General features: G+C 40.7%; 1 protein-coding gene across 3 annotated transcripts in view; it reads left to right on the forward strand.

Moving 5' to 3' along the window:
• The first annotated feature begins 3,403 nt into the window (after window positions 1-3,403).
• The window catches only part of ccdc106a (coiled-coil domain containing 106a), a 65,390-nt gene continuing 56,433 nt past the window's right edge, over window positions 3,404-12,360 (forward strand). For 2 of the 3 annotated variants that reach the window (XM_039742332.1, XM_039742334.1), the window contains exon 1: window positions 11,727-12,161. In XM_039742332.1, coding sequence (XP_039598266.1) covers window positions 12,125-12,161 — 37 coding nt within the window. In that variant the 5' untranslated portion in view covers window positions 11,727-12,124. Of the gene's footprint in view, window positions 3,491-11,726; window positions 12,162-12,360 lie in introns of those variants that run through there. The other variant, XM_039742333.1, reaches the window with a different exon arrangement.

Here is a 12,360-nt window from a genome sequence, read left to right on the forward strand (position 1 = left end):
ACTGCATGTAACCATTTTACAATGGACTTGAAAGGTAAAAGAAAAAAACAAGGTGATGCTGAGAAAGCAAGGATTAAGCGAAAAAAAAATGATGCCGGAGGTGGGTACAGCATAATGTACAAAAATATCAACTTTATTTACAGCAGGTGAGAAAGTTCTCATTCATTAACGCTACAATACTGCAGTGGTTCATGTTCACTACGTGACAGCAAAGTAGCTAGCTGTGGCAAATAATCTGATCAGCCTTACAATCTGTTTCATTGCCTAAAATGCACTGAGACTGCAGTGTTACTAATTAGACCTCATTTTTGTCAGTTTTCTGCTACTTTGATTCAACGGGCTATAACTTCCTCATCCTTCCCTTGGCTTTCTTGTTCTATCCCTCAAAATATTTCTGTTTCAGAAATTTTGCAGCTGGAGTACAAGTTATGTTGTACAAATATGTTACAGCAAAATAAGTTGCAAAACTCAATAGCATTTTTACAAAAATGCATGTTATTCTTATTTCCATAGGTGTTGGAATAAGCTTTAAAACACTATAAAAGTGCCAGGAACATACACAAAAAAAAAATTGGTATGAAATATCTACAAGTAACATGTCTAGTTGTGCTGTTTTGAGGCATTACAAAAAAACATGAATCTTTATCTCTGCTTTTTCTCTTTTCTAATAAGTGCCCACAGCATACATATCTGTTACTGAAGACAAATGGCCTATGTATCATTCTGAAGGGCAGACCTTACTCTGTCAGCACATTTATAGTTGGTAAAGAAATGATATGGGTGGCATGGTGGCACAGTGGTAGCGCTGATGCCTCGCAGTAAGGAGACCAGGTTTGCTGTATGATCCTCCCTGTGTGGAGTTTGCATGTTCTACCTGTGTCCGTGTGGGTTTCCTCCGGGTGCTCCAGTTTCCTCCCACAGCCCAAAGACATGCAGGTTAGGTGGGCTGGTGATACTAAATTGGCCAGGGTGTGTGTGTGTGTTTGCACTGCGATGGATTGGAACCTTGTCCAGGATTTGTTCCTCCCTATACTGGGTGAGATAGACTCCAGCATCCCCCCATGACTCTTTTCAGGATAAAGTGTGTTAGAAAATGACTGATGATGATTAACTAAAGAAATGATGCTGTATATTCAAAATTACAACAACAATGGTTGCAAAACGCATGGTGGTGCAGTGGCAGCTCTGCTGCCTTGCAGTTATTCCAGGGTCGCTTCCTGGGTCCTCCCTGTGTGAAGTTTGCATGTTCTCCCCATGTCTGTGTGGGTTTCCTCCCACAGTCCAAAGACGTGCAGGTTAGGTGCATTGGCGATTCCTAAATCGTCCCTAGTATGTGCTTGATGTGTGTGTGTATCCTGCGGTGGGCTGGCGCCCTGCCCAGGGTTTGTTTCCTGCCTTGCACTTTGTGTTGGCTGGGATTGGCTCCAGCAGACCCCTGTGACCCTGTAGTTAGGATATAGCAGGTTGGATAATGGATGGATGGATAATTGCAAAACTCAAAAGACATCTTTACAAAAAAAAAAATCTGAAAAAAGAAGGTTAAAAACAAAGTGGAATGTGGTGTCAATTTAAAATGTTAAAACAACGCTCACATTTAGTAAACAGTCTGCCCATCAAATTGTACTCAGTTGAATCAGGATGTTCTTAATGAGAAGTCAATTATTGTAGATGAAGCACTTATTGCTCGCGTGAAATTGTGATGCTTCATTTTGGTGGTCTCGCTTGCTAAGGTTCCCCACCCTTAATGGCTTATTTCAGTCTTAACAGCTTCATTCACTGTTTTTTGTGGCTCCTTATTAGCAGTAAGATGTGAATGACAAAAGGAGCCAGCAGTTCTCCATTTAACTTGTTTAAACTATCTGGTTTAATAAAAACACTTAAGAGAAAACTGTAATGGACTGAAAATGATCTGTGTTTTGCTTCAGATCATTTGAATGATATCCTTGAAAAGGAAGAAATTCAACAATATAAAAAACCTAACATTGCAGACTAACGTGCCATAACATTAAATAAGGTCTGAGATTGGCAAGTATCGGTTTCTAATTAAGCAACGAAAACCTGCAGCCACTGTAGCCATCCATGACCGAGGTTGCCCACCCCTGCTCTTGATCATGGAAACTTGTTGCTCCAGCATACACACGAAAGAAATTAAATCAAGCAGTAGTATGTCTCTTGTTTTGTTGGTGGCCCAGTAATAAAACCACCAGGGTGTTGGGGGCAGGCTGGTAAAAAAACAGTCCCCCCCCCACTCCTGCGGTCTGTATAATATTTGCAAACATAATATATCAGTATAGTGCTGTTAATTTTCCTAGTATTAAACTGTGTTGGGAGATTCTTAAAGCTGATTAAATTATTTACATCTTTTACATTTTTGTCAGCTAATTTGTACTAACTAATAAGCAATAGTTCAGTATATTTATAACGCACTTTTAATGATAATTTTACAAAAGTGATTAATTTTTTGTTGCTATTGTCAAGACTCATGGCTTGCATACCCGATTGTTTCTTAGCCCCGCCCCATTTTCTGGCTTCTCCGCTTTTCATGCGCTCCCCGTGCGCGTGTGTGCAGCAAAGAAAGGGCTCAGTATTGACGCTGTGTGAATGTGTGTGTGTCCGATAAACTGTCGTCCGACCAGGGATGCTTCCCGTCTTCCGTCTTGCCCCCGATGCGACACTCACCTGGATAAGCCGGTCGAATGGGATGATTGCCTGCCTACCAGAAATCGAATACCTGCAGCCTACCAGTTACGCGGTCTTTACTTGCGCGCGATTTTCTCTCGCTCCGCCCCCCTTTCTCCTGTCCCTTACTCATCTCCTTTTCCACGTGGGATTTTTATTTATCTTTTTCTCTTTTGCCTTGCAATCCTTCCCAGCGTCTTTACCCGAGTCGCAGTACTGCAACGATGACACTCGAATGAAAGCCGAGAAGCCAACGCAAGCAGAAAATCCAAGAAAGGACGCATGTCAAGGGATTTATATTGTAAAATCGAAATTTTAGATCAGCTCGAGCACGTCAAGGTGACTGCTGTAGCGCGGAAATACAAGATGAACGAGTCCAGCCTGCGTGCAATTAGAAAATCGGGGGAAGAAGATTCGAGAAGTCGTGGCAGCAGGTGCGACGGTGACTGCCCAAGTCACAAATCAAGTGAGGGAGAAAGTGTTAGTGAAAGCGGAGAAAGCCCTCAAGGTGTGGATTGAAGACCTGAACAAAACGAACAAGCTGCCGGGTGGTAAAGTGATCCACGAGAAGGCGCTCAGTCTGTACGCCAAGTTTCAGGGGTGTGGAGTCGAGGAAAGGGGGCCCTTGGCTAAAAAGAGGGCATTTCAAGCAAACACAAGGATGGCTGCTTGCCGTTAAGTTTTACGGCAGAAAGAAAACTGAGGCAACTACGGAAGGGGATGCAACGGACGCCCCTACGAGCCCGGTGAACGGTATCAAACCGGAGAAGTGTAGGGCTGAGGACGCAATAAACGACGGTGATGCAACTAAGTAAGTCTGAATTATTCTTAAGGTTTTATAAACGTATTTTATGTCAAAGAGTCCGTTCATATAATTAAAAATGTACCACCTTTCGTTATGAAAGTGAATGTAAATTCAAGGGGGTACAAATCCTTCTGCATGGAACATGGATTTATTGTACAGAGCAGGAGTTCTCGACGTCGGTCCCGCGGGGACCCGCTATGGCTGCAGGTTTTTGTTCCAAGCGCTTCTGTTTTTAATTGGAATCCTGGGCTAATTAAGTGAACTGTTATTGCCCAGACTCTTTGTTTTGGGAACAATGTAAAAAATTGGAAAACTAAGTTTGTAAGAAAAAAAATTAAAATGTACTAAGCAGTTATGCGGAAATAATGTATTTTTTTTTTCTTTTTAACAATATTTTCGTTTTGATCATTCTATTCTTCCAGGTGTTCTAATTGTTTGATTTATTGTTTTTTAGTTAGTGGGTCAGACGCTAAAGTAGTTGCAGCCTTTCACGATTCAGTGTTGTTTGTCTGAGTGTCTGCTCTGCTCGTTTTTAATTGTCATTGTTAAGATACAATGAAGTGTGCAAACTGCACAGAGAAAGGGTAAAATATAATGAAATCAACAAAAGAGAGTTAAGCATTTAAATCTATAGCAAAAGCAGAAATATTTCTAAATATCTTCTAAATGTAAAAATCATGCCTCCGTGCTATCTTAACGTAGAATAAGAGGGGGAAAAATTCCAGCTAATTAACTGAGATCAGTGTTATCAGTTGTGTCTGATTATGAATCTGGTTGAAGCAAAAACCTGAAGCCACAGTGGGCCCCCAGGACTGACTTTGAGAACGCCTGGATAGAGAATCTGTTGGATAACAAAGGAAATGGTATGCTTTCTGAAGATATCTATTCAAACTACAGTGCATCCGGAAAATATTCACAGCGCATCGCTTTTTCCACATTTTATGTTCCAGCCTTATTCCAAAATGGATTAAATTCATCTTTTTCCTCAGAATTCTACACACAACACCCCATAATGACAATGTGAAAAAAGTTTACTTGAGGTTTTTGCAAAGTTCCTGATGCACTGTATAACTTTAATGTCAGTCACAAAAATTATATACTTTCATCACTAAGGCTATTCCATCTGCAGTTCTAAGAATGTTGTAGTGTAGTTTATTCAAATGATCTTCCAGTAATTTGCCCATCTTCCTTCAGTATTAATTCAAGGACTTCATTTAAACTATAATATTCTTTCAGATAAATTCATACTTGGTCCTTTTAACAAATTATTACATCCATCTTATTCATATAAGCATTCCATATCATAGGGTTATGTGTAGAATATTTCGGTTCAATTCAGTTTTTGTATAGCGCTCTTCACTGAGTGCAGGTGCAATGTCACATGTCAATGTTTATTTATAGAGCACATTTAAAACAACATCAGGAATGCTGTAGCCAAAGTGCTTTACAATAAGATGAGCAATAAACATAAATACAATAAATAGCGTAAAGTACAGTACAATGTAAACAAGTTGTAAATTGAAACAACTGATGAAGAGGATGGAACCATCAATATCCCTGAAGTTCATGGAAAGCTAGAAAGCAGAAGCGTGTCTTCAATCTAGTTTAAACAGTTCAATTGAGGGTGACTCCTTAATGTAACTGGGTAAAGAATTCCACATACGGGGTGCAGCAGCTGCAAAAGCTCTGCCCCCCATAGTTTTACACATGGTACAAGAGACAACTGACTGGTAGATCTAAGCTCTTAGCTGGTGTACAAGTCTTCAGAAAAGATGCAGGTACGTGTTTTGCAAATTACTAAACCCAGAATTATGCTGGGTTCCATTTACCTTGTATGTCGGAGCTGGGAATGACATCACCCCTGAGATGACTGCATTCCAGGAAATCGTCCGGGAAACCCTTTGATGTGCATACTCCATCAGAGTAAACTGCCGTTGATAACCATGCATTACGTGGTATTTTGCATAACCAAATATCATAGCAACATGTCCATGGATGGAAGTTTATAATAATAAAATTTTATATAGGTTGCACAGTATTGTATGTATTGATTTAATGAGACACAAATAGACCAAAGTGGTAATAAACCGTATAGTATTATAGCTTTCACTAAAGTTCATGGTGTACGTTGCCATTTTGGATTTACGTCATTTTATTTATTTTTTTCTCCAGCCGTCTGGAGTTTTTTTGTTTTTTCTGTCCCCCCTGGCCATTGAACCTTACTCTTATTCGATGTTAATCGTATGCTCCAGTTGTGGCCAAAAGTTTTGAGAATGACACAAGTATTGGTTTTCACAAGTTTGCAGCTTCTGTGTTTTTAGATCTTTTTGTCAGATGTTTCTGTGGTATACTGAAATATAATTAGAAGCATTTCATAAGTTTCAAAGGCTTTTATTGACAATTACCTTGTTTATGCAAAGAGTCAATATTTGCAGTATTGGCCCTTCTTTCTTTTTCAAGATCTCTGCAATTCGCCCTGGCATGCTGTCAATCAACTTCTGGGCTAAATCCTGACTGATGGTAACCCATTCTTGCATAATCAATGCTTGGAGTTTGTAAGAATTTGTGGGTTTTTGTTTGTCCACCCACCTCTCGAGGACTGACCACACATTCTCAATGGGATTAAGGTCTGGAGATTTTCTTGGCCATGGACCCAAAATTTTGATGTTTTGTTACTCAAGCCACTTAGTTATCACTTTTGCCTCATGGCCCGGTACTCCATCATCCTGGGAGAGGCATTGTTGGTCACCAAACTGTTCTTGGATGGTAGGGTGAAGTTGCTGTCAGAGGATGTTTTGGTACCATTCTTTGCCACAGCTTAATTGAAAAAGAGGCAACTGGAGTACCTTCTGAAAATACTTTGGCTTTGTGCCAAATGAGGTTGGATAATTACACAATACACGCAAGCCTTTATGAAAGATTTGCCACCGCACAATGCCAAATAAAGGGGCTAACACAACCAAATTAGCCAAAAACTTCAAGAACTGATACGCAAGTCAATACAAACGTTAGGCGGCATCTTTTTAAATTATGGAAACGTTCATCTTTATAAGGCTGTAAACTGTTGTTTAAAGCAAGGTTGTCCTTTTTTTTTTGTAGCCAATTGGAGGTTTATCACATTAAGTTAAGGGTATGCAGTTATTTTTACACATGGGCCAGTTTTATTCTTCGCTCTTCATTCAGGGCAACAATCTTTAGCACTAGGACTCCATCAATTTTTTAAATACTCGAAGTGTGTTGCTGTAACAACAACAAAATTTACTTCTATAGCACATTTTCATACAAACAATGTCGCTCAAAATGCTTTACATGATGAAGAAAGAGAAAAAAGACAAAATAAAAAAGAATCAAAATTAGGGAACACTAACATAGAATAAAAGTAAGGTCCGATGGCCAGGGAGCACAGAAAAAAAAAAAAGAACTCCAGACGGCTAGAGAAAAAAAAAATAAAATCTGCAGGGGTTCCAGGCCACGAGACCGCCCAGCCCCCTCTAGGCATTCTACCTAACATACTGTAAATGACCTCAATCAGTCCTCATTTGCAGTAGTAGTGTAGTGTGTTGCTGTAGTGTGTTACTTTCTTTTATTGCATACAATTTCTAAATTTTACTTTTTTATCACATTTATTGTATAGTGTACGGATCTGTAACTTTTCAGTACTTCAGAGCATGTATTTAAGCATTGCGGCTCATTTATATCCCAACAAGAGCACGCTACACAGAAGAGCATGTTAATATGCTTTTTTTGCAAAAAAATGTGGAAATTACAGACATTGTCAGTTTACAGAAATGGAGCAATGTGCACTGTTTGGATTTATGCGTAGCCTTTAAAGTGTTAGTGGTCTACATTTGTGTTGCGTTTTTGTACAATTGCACAACCTTGCTTGTATTAATGTAAAGTTTATTTACTGTTTACAGAAGACCACATTAATGTTATTTTTTGCACTACTTATTCATTGAAAAAATAATGACATTTACAGCATTTCATTGCACAACATCGACAACAGTACAAGATGGTCCAGATCTAATTATGCTGATCCAGATCATCTGGATGACTTTGATTTTTGCGGGAATGATTCCAGTGCGGTGAAAAGACGATTCTTCATGTTGTCAGTTTGCACACTTCTCAATGGTCTGGGATTTTTCGGGTGATTTGCTATGTAATAAACTTAATAAGTTATAGCATAATGAAAATATATATGTTTGATCCATGTAAAAGAGTGTTGACTGGACTGACTTATTCTTGTCTGCAGAACTTTACTTTTAACATTTATAAAAGATTGCCCTGCTTGAAGTATTTACATTTAATGACTAAAATTTCTATGATTTGTTTTCATGAATGTAAAGATTTTAATGTATACAGAATTGGAATTCAGTTTTTTATTTTGTTGCATTATACTGTATTTGGTTCCAACGATGGTATTGAATTTTAATACTTGCTATTGTTTCAAAGTCTGAAATTTTGGTATTTTGACAACTCTATGGAAGAGCAGTCAGTAATGCCACTGAGTCGATGTTGGAGACAGGTGAGAATGCTCATCATAAGTAATTTCTGCTAATGAGAGCAATACCAGCTTCTAAAGCCAAGGGTGTTCGTATGTCTTCCCCAATAGGCCATTGCATCGATTGATATTTTGGTTGAATAAATGTTTGAAAAGGCAAATTTGTATGCTTTTTGCCTGTTACTGTTTGTCTGTTCTGATATGTTAAAAAATCATCAATCTCCATGGGGTGTATTTACCATTTCACATGGCTATACATAATTTATTTGTATTTTATGACTAATTTCTCCACTGATGTAGTTGTTGTGCTGTTGCCTTGCAATAAAGTGGTTGGGGTTCATGTCCCTGGCCCTTTCAGCGTGAAGTTTACATGTTCTCCCCATATACTCAGGGTGCTTTGGTTTCCTCCCACAGTCCAAAAGCATGCAGGTTAGGTAGACCGGCGATGCTAAATTGTCCCTACTGTGCATATGTATTGTAATGCCGTCACAGAGTGCCAGAATGATGCTATTTAGGGTCTTTTAGGTAGCTCACTACCCTTAAAGGACTGCTCACTGTTACTGCAGTAGATGAAATGCAGGTTTTGACTTTGCAGGCTTATTTTTATAGGTGCCCCTGCCGCTGGCTCTAAACCAGCTCATTTACATAATGGAATGAACAACTATTACTATGGGTGACTCAACCTTGGCTGATTTAACCTGTCCATGCCAGTACATGGCCTTTCCTTTGAAGTTGCTGTTTCTAGCAACAATGTCCAGCTTCTTGAAATGGCAAGTTGGTCTTTGTTTTTGCTGTGGTCAGTGACGAAAGCACATCAGCAGGTGTCTTGAACACTTCACTGTTAGGTGACGCAGCATGAATGCTGAGTGCTACTTTAAGAAGGTGCAGCATAGTCCTGTCACGCAGTGACGTAGAGGTGTGGTGATCTGTCGATTACAAGTGAGCAGACAAACCTCTTTGTGTAGACCTTCAAATGTGACTGTCTTTTGGCTGTTTTCTTTCAGGGAACTGACACTGCAAATGCTGTTCCAGGTCTGGATCTCGTCTTTAAAACACTTAAGCCGTTGCTGTTCTGTAATGCCTAAGTGAATTGCCTCATTCTTTGACTACACAGTTTTACCACCAGCCGTGCTTCACACCACTCACCTGAAATCGGTAACAACTTGATCTGCCACACGTTTTCCCAGCTTCATGTGTTGGAAGCTCTGCCAGCATCCACACGGCCAGGCCAACAGACCTTTAGCAGATGGAGAAGTGGTGGTGGAGCTGCAGTGGTAGCAGTCTGTCAGCCTCCTCCTCTGTAAAACTGCTACAAATGGCCTTCTAGATCCTGGATCACAGCCTTGAGACTTTTCAGCAACTTTTTAGAAGAGACAATCAAGTCCATTTCATGTCTTAATGACCCTTGACAGTTGCTAAATTGAACAGTCTTCGTCCCGTTTCTGACATCAATATAATGCTGGTGCCAAGTGCCAGGATGGATTCTCTGCTCTTTATATGGCTCTTTTAGGTGACTTGCTATCTTCAAAAAGATTGCTCGTCGTTGCCGCACTACATGGAATTCTGTTTGTGATTTTGCAGGCTTTCCACTTTTATAGGCACCCCTACCACTGTTTCTGAAGATGCTTATTTGCAAGACGGTTTGTTTGGCTAATGCAACTTGTCAGCTCCATTAGAGTATGCATGACCGTGTCTGTGTTTTCACCCTGCTGGCTTCCTGTCCCGGCACTGTTCCTGCCTTGTAACCTATGCTTGCTAGGATAGGCTGCAGCTTCCCAACAACCCTGCTCAGGATAAAGTGAGTGTAAAATGATGGATGGACTTTTAATTCTTATTGACAATAGAACTATATTTAGCTTTTTACAGAAGCTCATCAAATAAATGCATACAGTATATACATAAACACCATGGTCTAAACACACACCAGAATGACAAAAAAGAAAATTAAAAAGAGAGAAAATATCTAACTTGGCAGTTACAATCATAGGGAGGCAGGTGGACATCCAGTGGTATAAAGGAGCCCCAGTTTGTGTTTAATGACACACTTCTGATGAATAATTCACTGACTGAAAATCCTCAGTGTCAGTATTGTTCATAGTAACTTTCAGTTTTGTTTTAATTGTTCCTTTGCTAATACCTTCAGGGGGTCCAGAGTGCATCTTTTAATTAGTTTGATTCGCTGGGACTCTCTTGAAGTGGCGTTACTGGGCCAGCACACCACAGCATAGAAAATCGCACTTGTAATCACAGAGTTGTAGAAAATGTGAAGAGTGGCATTACCTGCACTAAAGGAACTTGGACTCCTAAGATGAAAACAGCCCGTTGTGCCCTTTGTTATATAGTTCGGCTGTACTGTACTTCTGCAAGTACTGGTCGGGGTGGACCACATCTAGACCCTGAACAGTAACTGCACATAGTCATTTTGGTGCAACAAAAGTCAATAACCAGTTCCTTGGTTTTGCAGATAAGTTGCAGACAATTCTTTCTGCACCAAGAAACAAAGTTCTCCAGCTGACTCCTCTACTCTGTCTCATCCCCCTTATCAATACACCCCATAAGTGCAGAATCATCTGAGAATTTATGCAAATGACATGACCCGGTGTACTATTTATATATTGTTGCTTACATCCATATTGGAGACACAGTCCTTGAGCCTCACAAACTGCGGTCTGCATGACAGATATGCAGAGTGGTGCTCTGGATAACCGACTATCTCTGAGCTTGCCTTTTAACAGAGATGGCTGGATGAAGATTTAGATAGATAGATAGATACTTTATTAATCCCAAGGGGAAATTCACATAATAGATAAACTTTCTGAATCCCATGGGGAAATACAAATGCATATAGTAGCAGAAACATAAACAAGAGTACAAACTCATAGGACAGATAAAAATAAGCTTAACAAGTACAGTACATTTGATTGAAGCTTTAAATTGCTTGATAGCAGCAGGCAGAAAGACTCCCAGAAGAGTTTTTTCGCACAAGGCACCGCAGAAATAAAAATAAAGAGTCCAAACAATGCTGCCAGCTTTGCTCAAGTGAGAATAAGCCTTGTAGAGCAGACAGATAATTGCATCCTCCACTCCAATCTTTGTCTGATAGGCAATCTGCAGTGGGTCCTGGTGATCAACCACAACAGGACTACTGTAGTCCAGGACCAGCCTCTCAAAGGTCTTCATGATGTGAGATGTATTTTCAATTTCCTTATTTCTTAATGTTTTTTATGTAAGTTACGCTTGATTCTTGTTGTTGTGATTAAGCTGGTTAATTATACTAACAGATGTGCTTTATTGATTTTATAATATGTCCATAAAGAGTTATTTAAAACATGCAAATGGATGGGATTAAGCGGCAGATCCCAATGCCAAACTACAGTGTCATATACTGATATTTCATAACATGGAAAGCTTTTCCCTGCACTGCAGTTATTTGCCAAACCTGTGATCGAGCCGTTATCCGTTCACAGGAGCCTGTGAGGTAAAGGAATGTTTATGTAACCCAAGAAGCTATGCAACGGTCCTGGGATGCGGGGATGTTGATGTCATTACACCCTTTAGTGAGACAGGTTATTAGTCAGGTGTAAATATGCAATCCTGGTATCCTAGCTCTGAATATTGTCAAAATTGAGATCGAAACAGATGTCAAACTTTCAGGTATGGAAACGTTTGGCGACAGTTCCTAAGTACCTAACGCATGCAGTCGGACGCCCGTGAGAATTTGGAGACGGTGCCTTTCCCTGCCAGGAAGTGAGTCAGAGCGGCTGGGGGAGAGCGAACGCTCGAGAGCGAGAGAGAGTCACTTTAATTGTTATTGTCTCCGTGTATCTCGACTGCGTTAGGTAGTGAAGCCGCTGGACGGCCTTCTCCCCGAAGTCCCGGAGCAGTGCTTAATCCGGAGGGACAATTCCCACCGACTGACGCGCTGAACGGAACAGGTCCGTCGTTAGAGGCGCACGCACGGCCGAGTCACCACCAGTGCCACCGTCCCTGCCGCCGCCGCGTCTCCCTGCTCTTCTGCTGGGCTCGGCTCGGCGCGGCGCACTAATTATATGGGTTGTACTCGGTTTTAATTGCAGCCCTTCCCTACCAGCAGCGGAGAAGGCGAGACGCACACAAAGGGAGAGCTAAGCGAAGCGAAGATGAACGAGGAGCAGAGCAGTGGCCGAAAACGGACAGGTAACCCGCCGCAAATCTTCGCGGCTTGGGTGGGAGGGAGAAGGGGTGGGGGGTGGTCGCGTATTAATTTACGAATCATCACAGAAGTTGCAGCCGGTGTGTGTGTGTGTGTAAAAAAAATCCTCCATTTTTTTGTCGAGTGGGATAAACGGCTAGAGAAGAGGGGGAGGGGGTGAAACGTTAAAGTTTAGCAGCTTGT

This window comes from Polypterus senegalus, chromosome 18, assembly GCF_016835505.1.
Source record: "Polypterus senegalus isolate Bchr_013 chromosome 18, ASM1683550v1, whole genome shotgun sequence".
Lineage (NCBI taxonomy): Eukaryota > Metazoa > Chordata > Cladistia > Polypteriformes > Polypteridae > Polypterus > Polypterus senegalus.